Genomic DNA, 25,310 nt, shown 5'->3' on the forward strand with positions numbered 1-25,310 from the left:
TGATGTGCCCTCATTTAAAATCACCAAAATAATTAATGAACATTATACATACAAAAAAATCCAAACCTATAGGGAGTGTCACCGCTTGCAAAGGCTTGCGCTCAGGCAAAACAAGCGCTCCTCTTCAGCTGCAACTTATATGGAGAAAACTGCAGTTTGTTTGTACAGTAAATGTGATAATTAAGTGATGTAAATTGCTGCCTCGGTATGGATTAAAAATATATCAAATGGGATGGTTTTGTCATCACAAGAGTGCTTCCCCCTCAGACCGAGCTCTGTATATGTGTGGGAACATGGCAATGTGTGAATATGGTGTGTGAATTGTTTGTGTCGAGGGGTGTTTGGATATGTGTGTGTGTGTATACATGCTGTGTATATGTGTGTTTGTGCTGCCTGGCTGTGTATGGCTTTGCCAGGCCATATGGAGCGCTGTCTGGGGAGCACACTACCCACTTAGCTGTGCTGTTGGCTCTGGTGCTCTCTCCATCTGTCCCTCCTCTCTCTCCCATCCATCCCACCCTCCTTCTTTCTCTCTCTCTCTCTTTTTCTCCTTATCTTTTATTTCAGATGTCTTGGATGTTGGTCTCTTCTTCTTTTCTTTCCTTTCCGCGAGTGTCTGTCTCCCAGTCTTCCACACTTTGTGCTTAATGTAAACGTACAATAAAAAAGATGGACGGTCCTCCTTAAGCATTTGCACAAAGTGTGGGTGTTTCCATGTTTGTGTGTGTGTGACTTCTCACACTCTTCTTTTCACACTTTCTTTCTATTTAGTGATATATGCTCTTGTCCAGCAGCTACTGTGCTCTTGAACACTCAACTAGCTGAGAATCGTGATGAGGTTCAGACCAACACAACAGAGCTGGTGAATGCCCTCCTATGGGCCTCAGACTGTGCTCCTTTTATTCAAAGGCCAGGTTGAGATCCTGAAGCCAATAATCGATGAAATTCCCGGCGGGGGGTCTGTTGTTGTCGGCTCGTTGAGAACAACCGGTAATACAGTACATGACCCTGCTATGCTGAGTGGAAAAGTCCTGAAAAGTCTGTGATTGTATTAAGCTGCATCCTCATTATATTTCAGGCCTCATTATTTATCTCATATTTAGCTTGAAGCAGTGATTATAAGGAGGTATATGACATCATGCATGCAGTAGCACATGGCGTGCTCATTAACATTTACTAACGTGCATTGGGATCAATTATAAGGGGATTATAAGCACTGAGCTTGTGGTGAACTATGAGCTGGTGATGGTGAGCATCATACTGTAGAGCAAACTAAAACTCAAGGAGAAACCTTCTGCCTTGGATGGTCTCAAATTTACTGTGAATACTATGAAAATGATGTTGGAAGCGCATTCATGTTGAAAGCAAAGCAAATTTTTTTGCCAAATTTGATCACTAGAGTGTTTTTGCAGAGTGTGTTATTCTAACTGTACAGGCGAAAGCATGTCAGCAAACAAAGTATGCACCTGCTGTGTGGTTATGTGACCTTCCATCCTCTGTGGTTTAGGTTGCCTTACTTCACATTGTATGCCCTGCAGTGTGACTATTGGCAAATTGTGACGTCGATGCTGAAATCATAAAGCTCCCAGGTACAAATGATGCTTTCCTCAAAAGAAATTTTTTCACCTCTCGCTGACTCAATTCCCACCACTCGGTTCAATTTTTTTGTTTATTAGCAAACAGCCCTGCCTTTGCATTCACTTAGATATGCACTCATATTGTGCAAAATGTGCTCAGTCTGATCTCAGAGGTTAAACTGTATTTTATTTAGAATGTTGGAACGTTGAAAAAAAAACATTTGTAAAAACTTGGCATTTTGTTAACATGTTGAAGAGGCTGAGATGAGACTGCTTTCAAAGTGATATTACATCTCCATCTTACAATAATTACATCTCTGTTGTTGTTGTTGATGACTTTAACACAGTATGCTCCATTCATCTGGGGCGCCTCGTTGTTGAGTCATGTCAGTTAAAAATAAATATGCAAACCAGAACATGTTTCATGTCCGTCATTGCTTAAATGAATAACATCAGACCAGACACCCATTCTGCCAAGCTGCATTCTTAATCACACAACCTGTCATTTTCTGGCTAATTTTCACCTCCGCTTCCCTCAGCCTAAAATCAGTTGGACAAAATCCTGTATGAGTGTGTTTCTTATTTATTTCTTTTAAGTTTGATGAAATGCTCTTTTTTCGTTTTGACGTTGACTAAATGTGACTGAGACCAACAGGGACTTTTGATCTCAGAACTAAGTCTAAATCTTAAAGCAGCTGACAAAATGAATATATAACTCAGACTGATTTTGTTTATGCTTTGGCTTATCCTGACTTAGGAGCACGATGGGCTGTTTGTAACCCAGGACTGAGCATAAGTTGTCTCTTTAATATACAGTACAACATAAATGTACAGTTAGCTCACTTTCTTGTGTTTCTGGCAGCCACACCTTCTTTACACTCGGAGCAAAAATAGATTGATCCCTCTTTGAACATACACTATAGTGGAAACCTTTTCTCAAATTCTCCATTTTTTTAAGCTGCTACTAGAGAGAAAGAGACATAATATATTATTTTCCTGTTTCCGTGTAAGATGAGCATGTTTGTAAAAGAGAGCACAGGAGTGGTAAACAGAGAAAAGAAGTGAGGAGAAGGAGTGAGTGGTTGGAAAGAAGAGTCAACAAAGTGTTTCCAGAGAAAAGGAGGGAAGGGAGGGAGGTGGGAAGAGTAGAAGAGGAAGAGGAAGAGCACAGGAGGCGTGCAGAAGAGTGTTGGTTTGGTGAGCTGGAGTAACAAGCAGCCCATACACTCATACTGATGTGCACTGAATCACAACTGTCAGCTTTGGCACGAATCATCACCTATCTCTGTTTCCTGAGTAAAAGAATTTATACTTCAAGTATATTTCAGAACCAAATCATTCATTCCCAGTGCTTTGAAAAAAAGACTAGATGGCTGGAGACAAATTAAAGCAAACCCTGATGGTGGACAAGATTAATATTACTTGTGCGCTCTAACTAATAAAATATTCTAATAAAAAAACAAAAAACAAAAAACAAAATGGAAGGGAATAAGAGAGAGAGTGTGCTATAAAAATGATGATGGGAGGAAGGAAGGAGAGATGGAGGGAGTCGGGGGGGGGGGGGTGAGAGTACAGCCGAACAGCTCAGCATGGCGAGTTATCTGACGGAAGGAGGAACAACAGAGCCTGGCACGGGTAGAGAAGGCTAGAGAGCGAGAGATTCTCCATGTCCCCGCCTGCCATATGGTGAACAGCCAGGCCACAGCTCAGCATATACATGCACTAAAGGAGAGGCGAGTACACACAAAGGCTAATCGTATTATATGGGAAAATCATAGAATTCAAGAAATCAGATTCATGATAAGGTTTTCTTTTTATTTTGTGTGTATAACTTTTTTAATTTCATAAAATACAATAATTCGCCAACACCAAATTAAAACATGGTCCAATCATAGCCAGGTTAAACAGGTTTCAGGTTTTTCCAACTCACGCCATAGAGAGTTCCTGCTGTCCCTACTGGCAGCGATTCGTTCTTGGTAACACTACAATGTAAAAGACAGAACAGATTTTAGGTGAAAGTACATTCCCAAAATAAAATTTTATCCCATCAAACAACTAAAGTGCCGTCATCAGGACCAGGCAGGATTACCAACCAGGCCCACAACAAGCTATCCTCAGGCCACCCAAACGGCTCCTGGTCTGCTGTGTGCCAGTTAGTGATCATTTATTGTAGCTGTAATCCATAGCCTTATATTATCAGTGCATCACATGATTCACGTGCAGAAAGGGTCGCTCATAGTGACGAGTGGTTATGTTTTGAAGCGTAAAGCAGCTTGGCTTGGTTTTGGTGTGTCAGCAACTTCACCATTTGATTGCCTTTTATGGCTCTTTCAATCTATCACTGTCATTTTTCTGCCACAGCAAACAGCTGTTTTCAGTGGAAAGGCTCTAAAATTCTACTGTACACTACCAGCTCAGCGAGAAAAGACCACAGACACACTTAGAGACTTACTGGTGAACAAAGCATTTAGCAGCTGGTGGACACCAAAACTGAGCTAAGAGCAGTGAAGATTGGACTTACATTGATCTGGTGTGTAAATAGATAACTGTGTTTGCAAACACAGGTGATAATATATTGCTGTTGTGTTTACAGCTTGTAATCAGTGCCCTTGTGAAGCCAAAAAAGCAATTAATTCAGGTTCAGTTATTGGACATTTGATTGCTAATACTTAACGGAAAATAACGTGCGCTCTGCGTGTATGCTCTTGAGACTTGGTCATGTAGATAATGTTTTGTGGTTCCACGACAAGATTTTTGCTCCCAGATCCTCTTGTGGTTTCATCTGGCCCTGACCAGGACGTGTCCCTCTGCTTCAGCTCTGTCAGGAAACATAGCATTTGGAGGATACCCACCTGGTTTCTCTAAGCCTCATTTTAGTGCCCGATAAAAATTCACAATGCATTTACCTACACTCACTGCGAATGTGCATGTGAGAGTTGTATAAAGATGGACCTGTGTCTTAAGAACTTCAACCTATTGTTAAGAAGCTGAAGAAAATGTAATGGCAAAAAGATGCAATTTTGAGTTGTATCTCCAATTTTCCAAGGGTATACACTCACAGGTACATAATCTGTCTACATTTTTCTATCACAAAATACATGCAGCATTCTGCATTTTTACCAGCAAAACTGACCTGCTGCTTTTCTTAGTCAGAATCTCTTAACATATGATGGTGTCTTCTTTTCTCCAGTAAACACGTCTCCATTGTAATCAGATCATTTGTTTGTTATTTGGGATAAAAACTGACAATTATGAGGTTAATAATTCATTCTATTTTGGCGGAATGTTCCCCATTTTCTAAGGTGCCTTAAAAGACTGCCTTTTTGTGTGAGTTTGATGCAGCCTAACACAATGTACATGACCAATTTCATAATCCCCAGATTCTTATCAGCCTATAGAGGTGATAAACTGCGTTCTGCAAATAATAAGGTGTTGAAGGGAGTGTAGGTGGATTTTCATTGCGTGCAGACACATTTCTTTTCTGTATGCACACACACACACACAGCTATACACCCAGTTACTGCAAACCGGAAACCCATTTCTAATTCTGGCTTGCATTTTACCTTCCATTCAATTTCACAAATAGCATGAGAGGGAGGAAACTTTTTAATACTCGTCTATTATAGGACACAGAATGAGCTCCAATCAATCTTGCAGATGACTCCTCACAGTAAGAGTGTATGCGTGTGTGTGTGTGTGCGCGTGTGTGTGGGCACAGGGGGACCAGATTAAAGACAGGAGTGTGAGACAGCTGTGTGGAGGTAAGGTTGTGTGGATCCTGAGAGGGAGACAGCTTTGAGAAAGAGTTGGAGAGAATGAAGCTTTGACTTTTGAAGGCCTTCGCTTAAACTTCACACAACTGAACAGAGTAACAAGGGACCAAAGTTACTCTAAAAATAAGTGTTGGAGAGTAAATGAGAATGAGACAGAGAGAGTTGGAGTGTTTAATTTCTAAATGGCTGCGAGGTGATTTTTCTCTGACACTGACTCATTGTTATTTGATTCATGTCTGCCTGCTTTTTGAATATCGATCCAGGAACTGAAGGAGTGACTCATAGTCGGCCATAGAGGCCTGAGTCACTACAGGAAAAGACTCAAAGCTGGCTCCCAATCCCAACCTGATGCCACCCTGCTTTGTGAAAGCCCGGGAGTGGAGAAGGCAGAGCCGACGTTTGGCTTATCAGCAGTAATGACACTCAGTGAGGACTCAGCTATTTTATCTGCCTTATTTTTGGACACGGCTACTGTATTTGAAGCAGAAGGTCTGAAAGCGTTTGGAGTTGTTTTACTGAAACTTTAAGCTTTAATTGAGGATAGAGGTTCTGGAAAGGAGTGGTCCAAAACCAGTTTGGGAACAAATTCTGGAAACTGAATGGAAGCTTTGCCTCCAGAAATAACTGAAAGGCAATTAGCAAGAGAACGAGTGGGCACACAATGGTGAATTTTGGTTCAAGCTTGAGAACATCTTCATTAAATTGGACGACAACTCTCCCTGAAAGTGTTTCCCAGTGGGATTATTGTTGGCGATGCTGTAGCTGTAACTGGATTGCTTCTGATTTTCCTCACAGCAGCACATACCAACAACGCAGGACAAACGTGTGACTTTGTTCATTCATTTAGTCCATAATGGTGACATGAAAGCACACAGAAATGGTGCCAAAATGAAGGCTTGCTGGCGACCCAGCATGCCTTGTCTGTGCCCCCTCAACTCCCTCACTGGTTCTTAATGAAGATATGAGTATCAGTGTCATGGAAAAAACAAAAAACCAATAGGCTAACTTCCTGGAAACTGAAGTGTTTTTTCATCACTATGTTAGCAATGATTAATAAGAATAATAAATGGTTCGGGACTATTTTTAGCTGTGGATTAATACACTTATGGTGCCCCAAAAGCTCCAGTTTCACTGTGAGACAATAATTTTGTGGTGCTTTGATTAATTCATGATTTGTTTGGTAATAAACTTATAGCACAATATAAGCTTAAATGATAAGGAAATTTCATCTCATGTCTTACTTTATTACCTTTATCTTGTCAGTGAATATTGCACTGGTTCACGTTTAGTACTTAAAATGAGTCTGTGGTTAGCAAAATATTAAAAGCTAACTGACACACTGCAAACAACAGTGGGATAGTAATGTATGTCAGCTGACCTGAGGGGTACTTAAGGGACTGCAGGTCATTTTTGCCCCGGGACCCGATGGTACATTAATCTGGCTCTGGCTGGTGTTTATGGCAGTGGGATGTATGATTAACACAAAATAAACTGGAGTGTGTGTTTGTGGGTACATGTCAGCCAGTGACTCATTGACATGTTGTTAATAGTTGAATGATTTCACTGCACAGACATCGCTTGTGTTGGTAATTTTAGTTTTTTGATAGGATTTGCTACCAGTTAGAAAAAGGAAGGATGGCACCAGCTCTCAAGGAGATGTGTGTGTGTGTGTTTACAGAATGGGTTGTACTTGTATGTCAGCTTGATTAAAGTGTTAATTTTAGTTTCAGCACCACACACGCACACATGCACACACACACACACACACACACACACACACACACACAGTGTGTGTTCAGATGACCAGGTATAAAGGTCACTGACCTATATAAACACCTTTTCCAACCTACATCAAACTGTAATCATCAGTGAAATAGAAAGAATAATTTATGGGCTAACACCCAGACTAGTATTGCATTCTGTTGCTTTTAGTGACATTTTCATTTAGGATTAAATTATTCAACATGTTCCCTGTGCTTCTGACTGTACACACACACACACACACACACACACACAAAATTAAAATTAAAAAGTTACAATTTTTGTGGTAAAATGCTAACAAGAGATAGATAAAAAAGATGGATCGATGTGTGTGTGTGTCCTCTCTGTTTGTCCTTGCCAGGTAAAGGTCTATGTGCTGTCCAGCTTTGAGTTACAGTGCATTATAGCATCTGTCACAAAGCTGTAAAGTCAGTCCACAAGCTTCCCGTCTCTCCTCCACCCTCCTTACCATCCTTACCTTTTTCATCAGTCTTCTTTGCTCCTCTTTCCCTCAAACCTTTTCAGTACTGCCTGTGTTTCTCTGTGCCACAGAGCTCCACTGTTGTCCAGAAACTATTAAAAACACATCAGTGAGCCACACTGTTGCACTGGGTGACATTACTATGAACACACACAGACTTTTGACCAAATCCTTCATCCGGAAATACTCACCAAAGCAATAAATATGCATTACTGTGCATTAATGTCAAATGTACTATTTCCTCCTGTTCTAGTAATGCTGTCCTGTATTCATTCATAATAAAAACTACAGTGTCCAGCTGCCCTGAAACTAGCAGCCAGTGGGCTTGACCTAGAGCACCACAGAGGTGACAAGCATTAACAAAATATAAAAATGACAATTTGTGATGTTGTAGTATGTTGTAGGAAAGCTGTCATTGCAAAAAGAACATACCACTATATGTATAAAATCTGTTCAAAAAATGAATGCAGCCATAACAGGATGATCACAAAACACAACATGAACCACAGCCATGAAACTTTGCATGTAAACTATTTACTGAAATTCATAGTGTTAGTCAGAATCATTACAATATCCCAAAACACAATATTGCATTACTGTGTAGTGTATAGATATTTTCATACACCCCTAGTGTTAATCGACAGGCCTAAAGTGTCTCTACAGTTTACCTCACCGCAAAAAAATCTTCTTAGCAAATAATTAAATCACATTGTGAGTTTTGAGAGGTTGTTTTTCCTCTAAAAAGTCAATACAGATCATCACACTTTTCTAAAACAGTTCCTACTTTATTCAGGAAAATCCTAGCAGGAGTTTGATTTGCTTTGAAAATAAGTGAAATGATCGTACCTCTTTTACTGCTTTCATTATGAAAAACAGGACTTTTACCTCTCAGTACCAAGCTAAATGAGGGAACTTTTTCTTGGCAGTGTGTATGTTCTTTGTGTTATCCAGTTTAATTCACATTCTCATGGACAAAGCTAAGATTCCTGTGTGAGTGTGTGTGTGTGTGTGTAGAGTCAGAGTGCAGAGCTTGTTAGTGCTGCACGGCTTAATTATGAGATGCTTTATGTTAATGCTGTTTCCTGCTGTGAATCATGGACCGTTTGTTTAAAATATGTATATATGCAACTGCATAGACACACACACAAAGGGTTTATTTTTTTGTTTATGTCGTTCAAGAGTAAAAGCACTGAATGTTGTGAAGAGAGTGTGTGAAGTGTGTTTCGAGTTTGTTTGTGTAGGAAAGTGGAGCTTTTATTCTCACTTTGCTTCGACCTTGTGTCGGACTACATTTGAATATGGATGTTTTCCTGCGTTTTCTTAATGAGGTTGCTATGTGTTTCTCTGCTGCACGCTGTACATTTCTCTCTGATCTCCTCCTCTCCTTGTCTTTCTGCCTCGCTTTGCCCTCCCTTCGCTCCATCCTTCTTCATGTCCCTCCCCACACACACACACACACACACATTTCTCAACACTCTTATTTGATGTAATACACCTGCGAGAAGGAAGTTGATGGGCTTGTCGTGGTTGACTGATTTGTGGAGCCATACTTGACACCGAATATTTCCTGCTCCTGGGTTCTTTGGGTAGTTTGCGTCTACAGTATGACCTACTTTGTCACATTCACTGCAAAACACACACATACACAAACACAAGAGTAACACAGTGCATTTGTGTGATTTTCCATTGACTACCTGGTTACACCACATGCTGTAGTTTGTTGAGTGAAACCCTGATGTTGACAGACGGTAGGCTCGATGCCAACGCTTAGTTTGGCTTTCACTTCCCATTCCAGAAGAAGCCTCTGCGTTTGACGACTGAATACCGTGAAACCAGATTGACGTTTTTTTCCTGTTTTACAGAAGTTTAATTCATTATGTTTATTATGAGATGTCTCCTTGTTTTCAAATCTGCTCCCATTTACTGTCGACGCTATTTGCTGTTAATGCAAACTTTAAGGGACAGTTCACCCAAAAATTAAAACTCACATATTTCTGCAGCATCACGGCAAAACAGTGATGCCAAATTTTCATATGCAACTCTTGTCGACTCATACACATTTGAGCTCATGTGCCAGCTTCAGACGGGGTGGGCGCTAACTTAGCGGCTACAGTTTTCAGCTTAAAAAACATGGTATAAATATGTCTTTTCAACTCATTTTGTTTAGATCTCGGGGCTTCCAGGGACTTGGAATACACTGGACAAACTGTATGGAGCCATTTTTTTGTTCATGGCACTTCAGCACCATATGTCATCCTCCGCTGCTCTAAGTTTCCCCTTTTGAACAGAAACACTGTTGTCTTTCAGTAAGCTATGGGACTTTGCATTTTGCCTTGGCCCAGTTTGAAGTGTCCATCAGTAAAACTAACCACTTCCTGCACATGCTATCTGTTTATTATGAGCTTGCAGTTTGCAGTGGCGTTGAACTGCAATGCTTTATATCCAGAGGTGTTTTGCTCACATCACTTAACATGTAACAGGCAGAATACTAGAAACACATTTCAATATAATGCAGTCCGGTACAGCACCACCACCAACTTAGCTATAAACACATAATTAAATTATCATGTTTACTTCTGTGACAGTGATAACAAAGGCTGACCATTATACAAAGCAGGAAAGACTGGAAGTGATTAGTGAATAAAAGATTCGTAGATTAGTGAGTATGACCTTACTTTGTTATTGTTTGGATAGAAGTATTCCTGCATTTACGATTTGAGCCATAATTCCACCATCACTAACGGCCTTTATCTGGCTTTTATCTGTGGCTTGGCTTTATTTGTTTGTGCAGATCAGATTTATGTTTGGAGACTCCACCATTATTTGAATTCTGGTGTTTATTTTAGACTTTCGTGGGTCATTCAGTTTCTGGTCACTCAGTTATAGGGTTGGAAATTATTGAAGACACTGAGGTATAGCCTGATTTGGCGGTGACGTTCAGGCAGCCGCTGAGGACACGTTCTGAGGCCGTTACAGTGTTCTATACGAAAACAATGGAGGTGCTGGGTTTTGGTGCGAAGATGAACTAAGAAAATCCAGTATGAAGGCAGCATGTTGATTTGTATTCCTTTGAGGATTGTACAACACTATACCTTTACAGAAGCTGATAAGCAGTAATTAAGCACAATGTTAAAAGGTACATATGATTTTTATGTATTAGTCTTGGCCAACAAAGCACATAGTTGTAATGTAATGTTGTAAGTATTTAGGCGTTCTGTCATCTGTACTTTTCTACTGTACCTTTCTACTTTCATGTAAGATTTGCAAATAGCCTGAGCAGTGGGGAATGAGGTGGAACTGTGCCATGAGGTAGGAGAAATAGTAAAGAGAATAGAAAAACTACAGAAAGAGCCAGTGGACATGGAAGGAAACTCGATGAACCCTGAACAACATAAACGAAGGAGGGAAATTAGATGTAGTGAGGATGAGAGAATGAACTGAGCCCTTCTGTGCATTTAATACAGAGTGTTGTTACACCCAGCCAATATGGATTTATTAAGCCTAATACCAATAGAAGCTATTTTGGATTAAAGCCACCTGCCATCAACGGTAGTGACTCTGAAATAACAAATAAGGTACCAATAATCCTAATTAAGATATATATATATGTATATATATATATGAAATTCATGGTGAATCTGAGCAAAAACATTTTATTGACTTATGTTTAAAGGCTTCCTGTGGACGACCAATGTAGTATTGATGAATTCTACCACAAACATATAATCAATCATATAATCAATCACACATATTGGTCTAACTCTGTTAGGCTGTGAACAGATGGAGGGCTCTGGGACAGACACAGTGAGAGCCGTGGATCAGGAAGTACATCCTGCGGTGCTGCAGCAGCAGGTGACCTCTCAATGACCTTTGGCTGTTGCTCCCAGGAAGTGTGTGTGTGTGTGTGTGTGTCTGTGGGCAGGTGTTTCCCACCTGGCGGGTTGTATTTCACCCACTCGGCCTTGGAGTCTCTGCTTGATGTTCTTCAGGGTGTATTTAGTTTGTTCTCTTACACATAAAGGAACAGTGTTCATTTCTCCATCAAATGGACTTCCTTTTCTCTGGCCTCCACTGCTGGGATTTGTAGTTTTTAACAGCTGATCTAATGGGGGAGGAGACTGCATCGCTGACTCCCGGCCTGTAAGTACTGTACTGCAGCCATGGCAAAGGAGCTGAAATGATTTAAATGCACTTTAATGTTTTGAGCTGTGGTGGAATTTGAGGACGTCAGAGCTCATTTCAAACTTGCAGTCCATCAGGGCTCAGCTAACTCATAACCATGTGATAAAGTATTTTATTCTCAACCGTGCGCTCTTGTTTTTTTTTTTGGTTTTTTTTTAATCTATCCACCCCTCTACTCTTCTGCTCTTTCATCTCTTCTTTCCTCCCTGTCTACTCATTTGCTTTCTCCTCTTCCCTCCTCTCCTCTCCTCTCTGCCCTCTTTGTTGGCATCAGTGTCAGTGTTGGATTAATGACAAAGCTAAATTTCATAATATTAAATTATTGTATTGACAAGAAACACATGATAACAAATACTTTAAACTGTACATTCCTTCAGAACATGAACGATATACACTAGCACCACTTTATTAAACAGTGTCGCATGAAGGAGGAAGCAGAAGAACAGTTTTTACCCTCATTTGTGAGCTGGAGAATTTCTGGACAGCCCGTCTTCCGTCGGTTACTTGCTTCACTGACCAGGCTGAATCTGTTCATTGTCACTGTTTTCCTTAGGTGTACAGGTGCATTCTAGGGCCAAATGGCCATTTATAACAATAACAAGACTTTGTGTTGTGTTTTTGCTCATTTCAGTCCCACCAGTTGTGTGGTTTTGGGTTGTTTTTTTTTCTTAAAGTGTGTATTGTTTGGTTGGTTTTGATTTTTCCTGTCAGTTTAATGCACTCCTCAGTGCTTGTAGTAGTGAAAGGTGGTAAGTCACTGAGGCTCAAGACCTGAGGGGACTCCTTCCTTTGTACTCCTCTTGGTTTTTTTAAGCCAAGATCCTTTCATCCTTCCCTCTGTTGTCATTTTATCCCTTCTCTCCTGTCCTGTTTTGCTTTCCTCAACTCTCTCCTTTGCTCTGTTCTACGATTCCTTCCTCTCTTTTACTCTCCTCCCCTCCCCTCCTTCTTCTGTGCTCTGTATTTTATTGTGCCATATATATGTATATGTATATATATATATATATGTATGTATACACACATGTACATATATATATACACAGTATCCCCTCTTGTGTTTTTGAGCCCATCAGCTCTTCTCCTCTTTGGTCTGTTTCCCCTCTATTTGCTCTCTCCTCAATCTCCACAGTGTGAAATCCAATTAATCAACATACTGTAACGCTTTAGATAAAACCAATACTCTTCCCCTCTCCTTCTTGTATCGATTTGAAGAGTTTCTTGAGTCGGCAAAGCAGCCTGAAACAATAGCGAGCACAAAAAAAAAAAGTTGATTGCACCAAAGCACACAAACAGTTCAGAGAACAGTGATATCGACTAGACTTAATGCAGCGATTGTCTCCTTCACTTTCTGCTTTCTGTTTGCTCCTTCTCTCCTTTATCTATTTATTATTCATCCATCCATCCATTTTCTATACCGCTTAATGCCACGGGGTGCTGGAGCCTATCCCAGCTGACTATGGGCGAGAGGCGGGGTGCATCCTGGACTGGTCGCCGCTGACACACAAACACAGACAATCACACACGCTCACACACTTAATGTAGAGTAGCCGGTTAACCTAATGTGCATGTTTTTGGGATTGTGGAAGGAAGCCAGAGTACCTGGAGAAAACCCACGCAGGCACAGGGAGAACATGCAAACTCCACACAGAAGGGCCCAGACCGGGATTTGAACCTGGAACCCTCTTGCTATGAGCTGACAGTGCTAACCACTGTGCCACCTTATTCAGCCAACAAAAGATCTTACCACTCTTCTCCTTTTTAATGATATCTTATCATCCTTTAACTTGTGTGAAAATCTGCAGAAATATATTTGCTTCATTTTTAGGCATACCAGTTGTAGGAATGGAAAGGCCCGCCAGTTGGTTGGTCAGACGGTCCGGACCAAAATGATTCAACAGCTACTGGACAGATTGACATGAAATTCTCTAGAAAAATGCATGGCTGCCAGGGGATGAGCACAATCATATTTCAAAGATGCCATATGTTCATGTTCCCTTCCTGTTTTATTTCTCCCAGAGGTATCCAGCAGCAGTTGTCCAGCTACAGGGAGACTGTGATCCGGCAGGCTACTGTGGCGGCGGGCTCGGCCGTTCACCGGGACGACGCACCAACCTGCGGCATCTGCCACAAGACCAAGTTCGCAGATGGCTGTGGGAACCTGTGTTCGTACTGCCAGACCAAGTTCTGTGCCCGCTGTGGAGGGAGAGTCTCCCTGAGATCCAACACGGTAAGAGAGAAGTGTGATGAGTGTGTAAATAGACATCATCTTCTTATGACCACTATTCTATCATCTCATGATAAGTGAGGATGGCTTTATTAATACCACAAATTCCTGTGAACATCACCCTTTCTAAAGACCTTTCTAAAGCTCCAAAGTCAAACCATTGATATTCTTCTGGGTTGAGATGTGATGACTGGGAAGGCCATAACATGATTCACATTATTTTTTCATAAACTCATTAAACCCTTCAGTGAGACCTAGCGTCCTGAGGATGGGAACATTTTCATCACGGAAGAGATCGCTCCCATCAGAAGGGTTTTAGGCCCCATGTCCACCTCATGTGTTTGTTCTGGCAGAAAGGCTCTGGGAGGGTGCTGGTAAGGAATGAGATGACGCACTTGTGTGGGGAGAGAAAAAAGCGCCATGCATTGGTTCAGATGACTAGATGATAATTATCTCGTTAGCTAACTTAACGCTATGTTAAGAGAGGGTTGACTACAATGAAGAACAAGCTTACAACTCGTAGGGTGATAAAAACGCAAAATCTGCTCCCACAAATGAGCTTTTCTGCCTCTGTTAGCATAGCTGATGTCTGTCAGGATGGACAGACACGGCCAGAACATTTTCTTGGTTACCAGGGTGACCGGTGCTGAGTCCTACTCCAGCTAATAAATGATTGGTTTCCTGACAGCACCTTCCTGAAAAGATATATATTTTCATCTTGAAGCACTTGGAGTAATCATCCAAAACATTCTGATCGCTCTGAAAAACAATAGCAGATACATTACTTTTAATATGGGCAGCCACATGCTGCCACATACACTCTCTTTTAGGAGCAATCGAGAACAGATGCTGGCGCTCAAAAAAAGGCACGATGTGGACATGGGCCCTTTGTGTAGTTATGATCAGGGCTGTCACGATTTACAGTCACTCAGGGGAAAGACAGGCAAGCAGGAAAAGGCTAAAAAAAAGTAACTGAATACATTCATTAATAATATTGTCTGTTGGATACAAAAAAGGAGTGTGAGAAGAAATATAAAGATTTGTGTTTTTTGTTTAGCCTCTAATCATTTGGTAAAAACAAATGTTTCCAAACATCCATTTCACTGTTTCATTTTGTCTTTCATTTGCTCATTTTATTTTTCGAATTCATGGTTTTCCATTTTTGTTCACTTGAGTCACACATTTAAAAATTGCTCATTCCTGCAAGCCACATTTCCCTATTTTTCTCAGACATTTATAAGAGTTCTGTTAGTAAGTTAAGTGGTAAAACCTTTGCTAAGACCAAAAAAGAAAAAGAAAATAACCAAGCCAAAGCTGAACAGTTGAAAATGAATATGGTTGTATTCATTTTTTTTCAGCTGATTGGAGGTTAAAAGAAATGAGCTATATTTCTGACTCGTTTCATGGTGTTTTACTTGTGATGTAGTTCACATCCATTATGGAATCCAAATCCGCACTGAAAGGTGTGGAAAATACACTCACGGCACATTGGACTGTACTACTGTATATGTCCAATCAGGCTGTACCAGGGCCTCAGGTGTTAGGACTCAGGTGGAGGTGAAGAGCCATGGTAGATGTGTGTGTCGTTATGTGTATAAGCAAGTGTATGGTGTGCTCCGGATGTGTGTTGATTTGCTGTGTATTGGCTCTGTGTGTTACTGTGTATTTGTGTGTGTCTCTACCTGTGTGTGCAAATGTGATCTATGCCCCTGTGTGTGTGTTTGTGTGTATGTGTGTGTGTGTGTGTGTGTGTGTGTGTAACCTAGGCAGGAGCTGGTAAAGGTTAATTGGGCATTAGACTGAGCTGTGGACAAAGGGGGTGGTCTCCCGCTCCATCTCGGTCTCCTAGGGGTCCGGAGGTGCCCTATACACACACAGCAGGGTGTAGGTGTGTGTGTCTTGGCTTCGGAAGGCGATTCTTACTCTGATATAAGCGAAGTCCCCTCTCTCACCCCTTCCCCTTTGCTACATCACCAGTGTGGCATTTAATGACCTCACAAGCGCACACACACAAACACACTCAGAAGTTACATCCTAATTAGTGACTGCCTGACATGGGGTGTACAGCTGTGGGGTCCTGGGTGGTGTGTTGGGGTGGGTAGCAGTTACCCTCACAGGGAGAAGGTCTTTGAAGGGTGGATTTTTGCACATCTATACACACACACACACGCTCCCACACAAAGAAAAAAACTTCACATGCAAGGTAGTACTGTCAGACTTGGTACCAGAAATACTTTATTGATCCCTGGAGGAAAAAAAGAAGGTTGTTACAGTTGCTCCAACCAAGATTAGAAGTCTAAAGGCCAAGAGTAATAATTTATTTGTTACCTTCTATATTATTTCTTAACATGATACTTTGGTTAATGGGCAATATCAGTTTCATTATATTACCTCTCTGAAAAACTGGTTTCGTGTAGAGCAAATTGCAACAACTAATTATGAGCAATAGGAAATATGAATAGGAAAACAATGCGATCTAGAAATGTAATAATGTTTTGCAGAAACAGAAAAAATATTGTTTTTTTTGTCCACGCATTATAAAAGAGTAGTTAAACATTTCATGAAATAAAGTCATTCACTTTCTTCCAGATCAAGCTCTTTCAGACAGTGACATTGATACCATTCTTATGTATATGCACAAGTGCAGAGGTGGAGCCAGTAGCTGATTAGCTTAGCTTAAAGGGTCAATTCAGGAGGAAATCATCAGCTTCGCTCTTTTTAGCTCATGGCTCTCTTAGCCTGTTCACAAATACGTGTTACTAATATATTACTAAATATATTATTAAAGCTCCCTAATTTTTAAGTTGTAGCTCATTTGTTTGCTAAACAGTAACTGTGTTAAACTCAACTGCATGCCTCCCAGGTCCAGTTCCACTTGATGGTTCTAAATTTGTGATTGTGTGTTTGTTTAACAAACAAGATACAGCCTGTTCATTGGTGTGTTTTACAGGTTTTGGTAGGTATATACCATACTACATGAAGAAGTAGGCTAGCTGTTTCCCTCTGCTTACAGATTTTTACTAAGTTAGGCTAATCACCACCTGCCTTAAGCTCTTTACTTACGACACAGATAAGGCAGACGTGGTGTGAAGTTGTTATCGACTACCATTGTTATGCCATAATAGTCTTAGGGTGGATTATTCAGAGTACAAAGCATGTGACATTGACATCGTTGATTCGTGTTCGTCTTCAAGTCATATACTGATTTTAAATCTATACTTAATTCAGAAATAGTGGCAACAGATTTTTTTCTGTTCAGTAACTTTAACGTTCTAACTGACATATGCGTGGGCGCGTATCGGGTATTAGGGCTTTATGATCATTGCCATGCTTTCAGACATCATCTTTGCTCACATTCTCTCTGTCTTTCTCTCCATTATATATGAATGGCTGACTGGGCTGCAGGAGGACAAAGTGGTGAGTGCTGTGTTTTTTCTTTTCTGAACTCCGCCTTTAACCTTTAAGACAATCCATCTTAATGGGTTCAGACAGTATGTATGTATGTGTGTTTGTACTTCTGTCTGTCTGTGCGCCTATTATTATCACAAGTGGTAAGAACTGTATCAGTAGTGCAACGATAGTACTTCTACAGTAGCTATAATACTTTTAGTGATTGAAAGTGTCAAACGGCACCTATGTTTTGAATAAGACACTCTAATAGCCACTATGTTCACTGATCTCAGACTGAAATACATTATCTCATAACTAGATTAAAACAATCTATTTGTCTACTGTTTTTCCACGCAGACCAAGCAATACACTAGACACTTTCAGGTTCGCAAGTGCAAACTTACTGTGTGGGAGGAAGCTGATACATGCCTTGGGAGAACATAAACTTCATATGGAAAGGCCCAAAACAGGGACATGGTCATTATACTGATATTTGAGTTACTTTTTTTTTTTTTTTTTTACAGTTTTTTTTCACAGTAGAGTATAGCTGTGACATTAATTTCAGCTGGCCATAACACTTCATAAGAGGCTTGTTTAAAAGTATCTAAACTGACAATCCTGACAATGCCTCCTGAACACTAATCCATACAGAACCACTGTCCTTTGAAGTACACACTAAGTTATCAGAATCAAAATTAAACAGCAAGGGAAAAGAAAGTGTTGATAGCTGGTGTAGCTTGTGTTTTTTCATTCATCCATGACCACTGCACTCATAGTCTTTGACTGTCACAAGTTAGGTTTGAAGCTGAAAGGGTCACTTCACCCAAATTCAAGTGGTCGTGAGTCCTGTGAGTCCTGATTTCTGCCCCAACTACAACAGAGTAGAGTTTAATGGACATTTATGTTGCTCCAAGCTTTGAAAAAAATATATCTGAAAAGACCAAAGACCCTAAACTCTTAATTTGTAATTTGGCTGAAGTACCCCCTGAAATTTTTCTTTAGATTAATTTACATGCACAAGCTATCTAGCTGCAGTGATTATTCTAATTAGTTCAGTCTTGGTAAGCAGACTTTTGCTAAATGGCTTTGCAGTCAAGTAATGACATATGCTTGTTTGCCCTCTTGCTGAGAGTTATATGTGAAAAAGTATATGATTCATCATCCAAACTGTTGATTTAATACGAAGCTACAGCCAAGAGCCATTTAACTTACCCTCAGCACAAGGACAGTTTTTGCTACCCTAGCTCTGTCAAAATCCACGAAGTCCACCTATCAGGACCACTAAAGTTTACATATTAACATATTATACTTCATGTTTAACATGTATGAAAACCCAAGTGTTCTGGTTTTTGTGGGAGGTTTTGTGTTGGACTTTTTTTTGGGCCTGGTGCAGAGACTCCAGTACTTTACCGCGATAACTCTTGACCTCTTAACAAGAAAGTAAATTAGCTAATTTCCAAAAATGTAAAACTACTGCTTCAAGAAAGCACAACTTTCATTGTTGCATCCAAATAAACCAAAGCTATGCCACCTATTTCACTGCCACAGTAGGACAAGAATAGTTGGATGCTTGCAACTTTGGTCACCACAGTATGCAGTACAACAGCACTTATATTTAACAGGCAGATGTGCAGATGGAGGACAGGGGTTCCCTAGAGTTTTTGACAAAAGTGTTTGGTTTAATGGCCTTATCTATTGCTGTAAGGAATACTTCCTCCTTTGTTGTGTAGCGTGGTCAGATGAGTTAAGCAGAATCATCCAATATACTGGTGGAGAAGCATTCCCAGGCGACATGCCTTTAACACCTTCCTCTGCTTGTGTAGCTCTGTCAGGTTTAGGACCTTGCTTGGCCTTGGCTGCTTTCCCTCAGGGCCGCTGCCAAACGGCACTTTGATGGTACTTGGCTGAGCTTGAACACCATGGCTGTCAGAGAGTGCTTTGGTGTGCTGTACATAGCAGTCTCACTCCCTTGCTAGCTCGGTACAACAATCACTGGCTCTAAAGAGGAAAGTTCTGGCAGAATGGAGGCCAATATGTAGCACTGGCTTTATAGCTGGACAGCAGACTGGCTTTGAATTACTGTTTGACATGGATTCATTTAATTACTTGGGGATTGATTAATCTTGCCTGGCACAGCAGTCCAAAAGTGCAAAGTTACTGTGCCTGCTTTTTCCACTCCACTCAAACTTAACACTCAAAGTTAAAGTGAAAGTGTTGGCAAGGAATTACCCTGGGCCTGAATGACAGGTGTTCTGTCAGTGTTATATAATCCAGATCAGTAAGACTTTTTTAATGAAATTATTTTAAAGCTTGGTTTCTGTGGATCTCTGAGGTCACTTCCTGGGATTTCACTTCCTGGGAAGTGACCTTAGAGTGTGTGTGTGTTTCCACCAGTAACATTTTGGCATGGCATAGTACTTTTTTACCCCTGTTTGGTTACTCCATACCCCTGTGGAAAGCCATGACAGCCCACCATTGTTCCTGGCTTGTTACAGTTCATGGTGGCTACAGCTACTCAGACTAATACCCAGTTTATCAACTTTCTAGCCTAAAAAAAATTTATGGAATATATACAATATATAGACTATAGAATGTCCACCACAGACTAAATGGTGGACATTTGGTATTTGGTTCAGAAAGTCTAATGGATAACAGGGCATTTTCAAGAGACAATCTTGATATTACCTCTGTGCTAGCTGTTGTTCCGTTGGCTAACATCGTAAATGCTGCTAAAATCATAAACCATAAAAACACAATAATATTAGATCTTTACTTAGACATGTGCAGTTAACCACATGACATACTGCCAGAGGTTGTGTTCTATAGGTGGATCTTTAGTTATTTGCATTACTGCAAAAGTTCCAGTATTTCTTCAGCTCTCTACATACACCAAAAATGAAAAAAAGAATAGTAGCTACCATATATTGTTTCACTGACATCATCTTGTTCTTCTAGCGTATTCATTTTGTGAACAGAAAGTATTGTGATGAATGTTTTTGAAAGTAAACGATAGAGTGACAGACAAAGTTTTCATAAGTGTAGTGGTACACAGTGTGTGTTGCGTGCAGCCTGGTGTGTTGTACTAATGATAGTCAGGGCTCATTATCTGCAGTGATGGCTGAGCTCTAGTGGAGAAGTGAATGTGTGTTGTTGTACTGAAGCCAAGTGTTGCTCACGGAAAGGGCCATTTTTGAAGTCTTGATTCCTCCTCTCATGGGAGACTAGAGAAGAGTTTTGTGTGTTATTTTCTCTCTCACTCTCCCTCTCTCTCTCTCTCTCTCTCACACACACACACACACAGACACACACACAAATTCTCTCTCTCTCACACACACACAGACACATACACAAATTCTCACTAACACCTCTCCTCTCCTGTCTCTAATTGTAATGTTCAAGGCTGTATTTCTGTGGGGAATCTATGCTTTTATGTGGCTATAACTCAGAGTGCTCGGCACTGGTATATTGCTGTTTTTAGACCAATTCTGATTCAGAATTACTGGCACGCCTGCATCGTCCACTGGTGTAACCATAGACATAATGTTGACTTTATAAATATACTATATATTTAGAACAGAGAACAGAACAGAGTATTTTTCCTGTTGAGGATGAGACAGAGAGGATAATTGTTTGATTGAAATGTTGTTAGAGCAACTTCTATAAAAGTGGATGGAGGAGATGCAGAAATTTTATGTCCTCTGATTACTTAATGATACCTTTAGGGCTACAAATAATAATTTTCATTAGAAATTATTATTTGTTTTTTTATGATGAATATTTTTGCTCAGAAAAACTCTGTTCATTTTACAATGATGTAAACCTGAAATGCACAAGATGATGAAACAAAGACATGATTTGTCATGATGCTGCTAAGAACAAAATAAGCTTCTGGACTGCAATTTCTAGAGCAGCATCATTACATCGTTTTGTTTTCCTCCTTTTGAACACAAACTTGTGAAAAGAAAAAGAAAACAAGCAAACCTGTCAGTTAAATATATTATATAAGGTAGCATATCTTACATGTCACGGGTGGTTGGATGAAGGGCATCATTTTTTGGCTTCCAAAGGAGTACATGACAAAAATGTTTGGGAACCACTGGGCTAATTGATCAGTTGTCTAATTGTTTGAGCACTAAACATCTGTAACGTAACGTACTTATCTGATACCAGTGCTTTATATATATTTTAACATCTGTATAGTACTAACCTTATGTGGATGTTGTGCTATTTAAGTTACACATGGCAATTCCTGTCTATGAATAGTGGCTACTTGTGTAAAAATAGCTGTTAAGTTGCATACACCTGTACAGGATGCAGCAGTGAAGGAGCCTATCTATCTATCTATCTATCTATATATATATATATATATATATAGATAGATATATTTATATATATATATATATATATATATAATAAATTATGTAGAATTGGAGTGGTGCATAGACTTGTGTAATTATTGATACTAGAGCCAGCATTTTAGTATCAGAGGCATTAGTGATACTGGTATTGGTATCAGCACAACATTACCTTTCATCTCATTCTCTCAGAGAGAGTGATTAAGTGCATTTCAAAAAATGATGAAATGTTACTTATTTCATATACTGTATCCCCCCAAGCATATACATGCATTTGCTCTCTTACTGCAGTTTTACTCCCACCTTCCCCACAGCGCCTTGTTGTATTACTTGAATTTGTTATAGGAGACTTAGAATGTTCATTCATCACGTGTTCAATTATGTTGCCGTCATGTTAATATCACAGCTTACCCTGGGGGTGGTGTTTATGAGCTCAGAGACAAGTCTGTGCCATGCTTGCATACATTTGTTCCAAGCATCACAGAGACACACTCATTAACTTTTCCGTGGATTGAACCCCCTTAAACACAATGTTGACGGCTGAAGGATCAACCATCATGTAAGGTGACACAACTCCCTTTGCTTGCACCATGACTGAAAAAGTTAGTATTGCACCTTAACAGGAACGATTTATCAAATAAAGGCAAAAATATCTAAAAAATAATCTTACTATGTTCCAGATATTTGTGGAAGTGTACATCTATTGATCTAAGCCTACAAGGAATTATGGCTTTGTGGTGCTTTGTGTCAGGTGCAGCGCAGTAGAAAAGCCTGAGCGATGTGTCATCCGCTGTTAACGCCACGGCGCCTCATGATTACTATTGATCGCTAGTCTCGCTAGCTGCGTCTGTCTTCATGTCCATCTCACATTGACTGGTCTTAAGGGGGCCATCTCTCTCTTGGTTGTTGATGTACACTCTCTTATGAAAGGCTCTCACAAATACATTCTTTTTGTATGGTGTTTGTCTGCACACATACAAGCACACACTGTACTACTGACACTGTTGGAAGTATTTCCTAATGTAGGTCTCACAACCAGGGCACAAAATTAACTCATCAAATATCAAATCTCTCAAATCAGAGAAAAGATTGTTTTTGGCATATCAGACAATGATGTTTCTCAACAGTTAACTCAAAAGTGAGTTTATGCTGCACTTCGCTGTTAAACAAGGGAGACGGCAGCTCCACACTAAAAAGGCCGACAACGACAGTCAGTGATCGAGAAAGCAGTCCACGGTGAGTCGAAACACCCTACTGCCTGTTCTTGTAATAGACAACATGGGAAAACATGTTCTCGCCCAGCAAAGAACAAGTGGCAGCTTGTCAAACAAAAATGCTGAAAGAGGAGGCTGTGGCATCCACTCATACAAGAGGTGACTTGTTTTTCTTGGAGCAGTAACTGAAGCCACAGCAGTCATAATTGAGCAGCCTGATTCAGAAGATGATTGGCTGTTGGAGTTACATGTAGATGGTAGCACTGTAGGACACAGGGACAGACATCACTGTAATGGCATAGGCTGCATTCACTAGACCTGCACAGTGCCTTGTTGGTCACAACACGGAAAATACCATGCATCACCAGTCCCGATGGTGCAGTGTATAGGCATGGGCTGCAAGTCCGCTGGACAGAAATACCAGTAGTGGATAGTTCATCATGGGCCCATTCTCTCACAATCTGCTGAGAGGGATGTGTTTGGTCACTAGAACTGATGGCATTGACACACTTGTTCGGGGCGATGTGTATTGGGTCTACTCAACTACAACCTTGTCAAAACTGAACCGAAAGCTGATGAAAGTCCTACCCCCTGACGACACCAAGCTGCCTCCCATTTCACCTTTTGCCAAAAGCTGAGACAGAACTGAAGTGTATACTGGCTCTGGGAATAATAGATGAGATTAATGTGCCCCCTGAGTGGTTCCTGCAGAAAAGAGAAACGAAGACCGATTGTGAGTGTATGGGAGTGTGTGTTGATCTCAAACGTTTGAACAAGGCCGTAAAGGAGGAGAAATAAATTTTTCAGCTTGGGAGGATATTGCACCGAAGTATTGTCCACTATGGACACCTCATGTGGGTTCTGACAGATCCCTTGGATACAAGCAGCCAAAAGCTAATAATGTTTATAAACCCTATAGGTAGATCCTGCTTCCAGTGGCTGCCTCCTTTGACAGAGGTCAGTGCTGTTAAAAAGTTTCAAGGGAGTTGTCATGTTGATGGACAACATACTTTAGTTTGGAGCAACCAAGGAGGCACTTGACGGCTGTCTAAAACCATAAGGGACAGTGGCTTGAAGCTGACAAAGCTATGTGCCATTTTGACAAGTCGAAAATGCAGGACTTACCATATCATTAGTGCAGAGGGCATGAAGGCTGACCACAACAAAGTGAAAGCCATCATGCAAAACCCAAGTCCAACCAATGTGGAGCTACAGCATGTCTTTGTTCTTGTTAAATATGTCAGCAGATTTCTGCCTGACCTCTCCACAAAGCGGCATCCAGTCACCAGCCTGCTCAAGAGAGTGAGCGGGTATGGAGTGACACACAAGAGCAGGCATAAAGAGTGAAGCCACTCTTGTGTCAGCCCCAGCACTTGTTTACTGCCAACTGGAGAACTGTCATTATTGCAGATGCAAGTAGCTGCGATTTAGGAGCTGTGCTGTTCCAGCAATGAGACTAGCTAGCTAGTTAAAAAGCATGTACTCTACCAGACACATGCACACACACTCTTCCCTGTCTTGATTTTCTCTTTCACACTTATGCACACTTCAAGATCAAGCTCACTCATTCACTCGCTCACTCTGACAGTCCTTTACATTACCTGGTGCCATGTTTGCTAACTAGAGACATTTAGTGGTGAAAAAGGGAAGTGCAGCATCGTGACTACCTTTAACCTCACTACTATAGCTCTGTGTAGTTACCAGAGAAAGATAGCATGTGTGTCTGTGTGTGTAAAAGTGTAAAAATTCATTGGGGTGGAGTATTCCACACAAAATGTTATATTTACACATTCCTGCAACGGGGGGGGGGGGGGGGGGAAGTCTAAATACCTAAATACCTCTCGCTGTCTGTCTGTCTGTTCACACACACACACACACACACACACACACCATATCTCAGCATCTATGCATGTGCATAAAGCTATCACCTTCTGTCACACTGTTTGTACAGAAAATAGATCTTAAGCTAAAGTTGTCCTCCCACTGTGTGTTTGTGTTTGTGTGTGTGCGTGGTGTGTGTCAAGGAAATGTACGTTACATCTGGCCTGAGGACAGATGCTCTCACTTGTATTCCCGTGGACCCTAACGTCTGCAGAGAGCTAAAGTAAATAAATTATAATATTGATCAACTATTTTACTGCAGATATGTCCTCTGTGTATGTATTTTTTACTGTGTGTGTGTGTGTGTGTGTGTGAGAAAGAGGACATGTGTAGTCAGTTGTGCAAAGTCAAATGCCGTTATTTGTAGAACTAGTGTTCCACGTGTTACTGTACAAATACAATGCATTTGGGTGACTGTAAATGCACTTATTTGTGTGTAAGCTTTCTGTGCCTGTGCATGTGTGTACTGTAT

General features: G+C 40.7%; 1 protein-coding gene across 24 annotated transcripts in view; it reads left to right on the forward strand.

Moving 5' to 3' along the window:
* The window catches only part of LOC124066541 (regulating synaptic membrane exocytosis protein 1-like), an 85,309-nt gene that overhangs the window by 10,759 nt on the left and 49,240 nt on the right, over positions 1–25,310 (forward strand). For 23 of the 24 annotated variants that reach the window (XM_046402990.1, XM_046402995.1, XM_046402993.1 and 20 more), the window contains exons 3-4: positions 13,791–14,001; positions 17,404–17,415. In XM_046402990.1, the coding sequence (XP_046258946.1) occupies positions 13,791–14,001; positions 17,404–17,415 (223 nt within the window). The remainder of the gene's footprint in view (positions 1–13,790; positions 14,002–17,403; positions 17,416–25,310) is intronic. The other variant, XM_046402994.1, reaches the window with a different exon arrangement.

The sequence above is a fragment of the Scatophagus argus genome, chromosome 10 (genome assembly GCF_020382885.2).
Source record: "Scatophagus argus isolate fScaArg1 chromosome 10, fScaArg1.pri, whole genome shotgun sequence".
Classification (NCBI taxonomy): domain Eukaryota; kingdom Metazoa; phylum Chordata; class Actinopteri; family Scatophagidae; genus Scatophagus; species Scatophagus argus.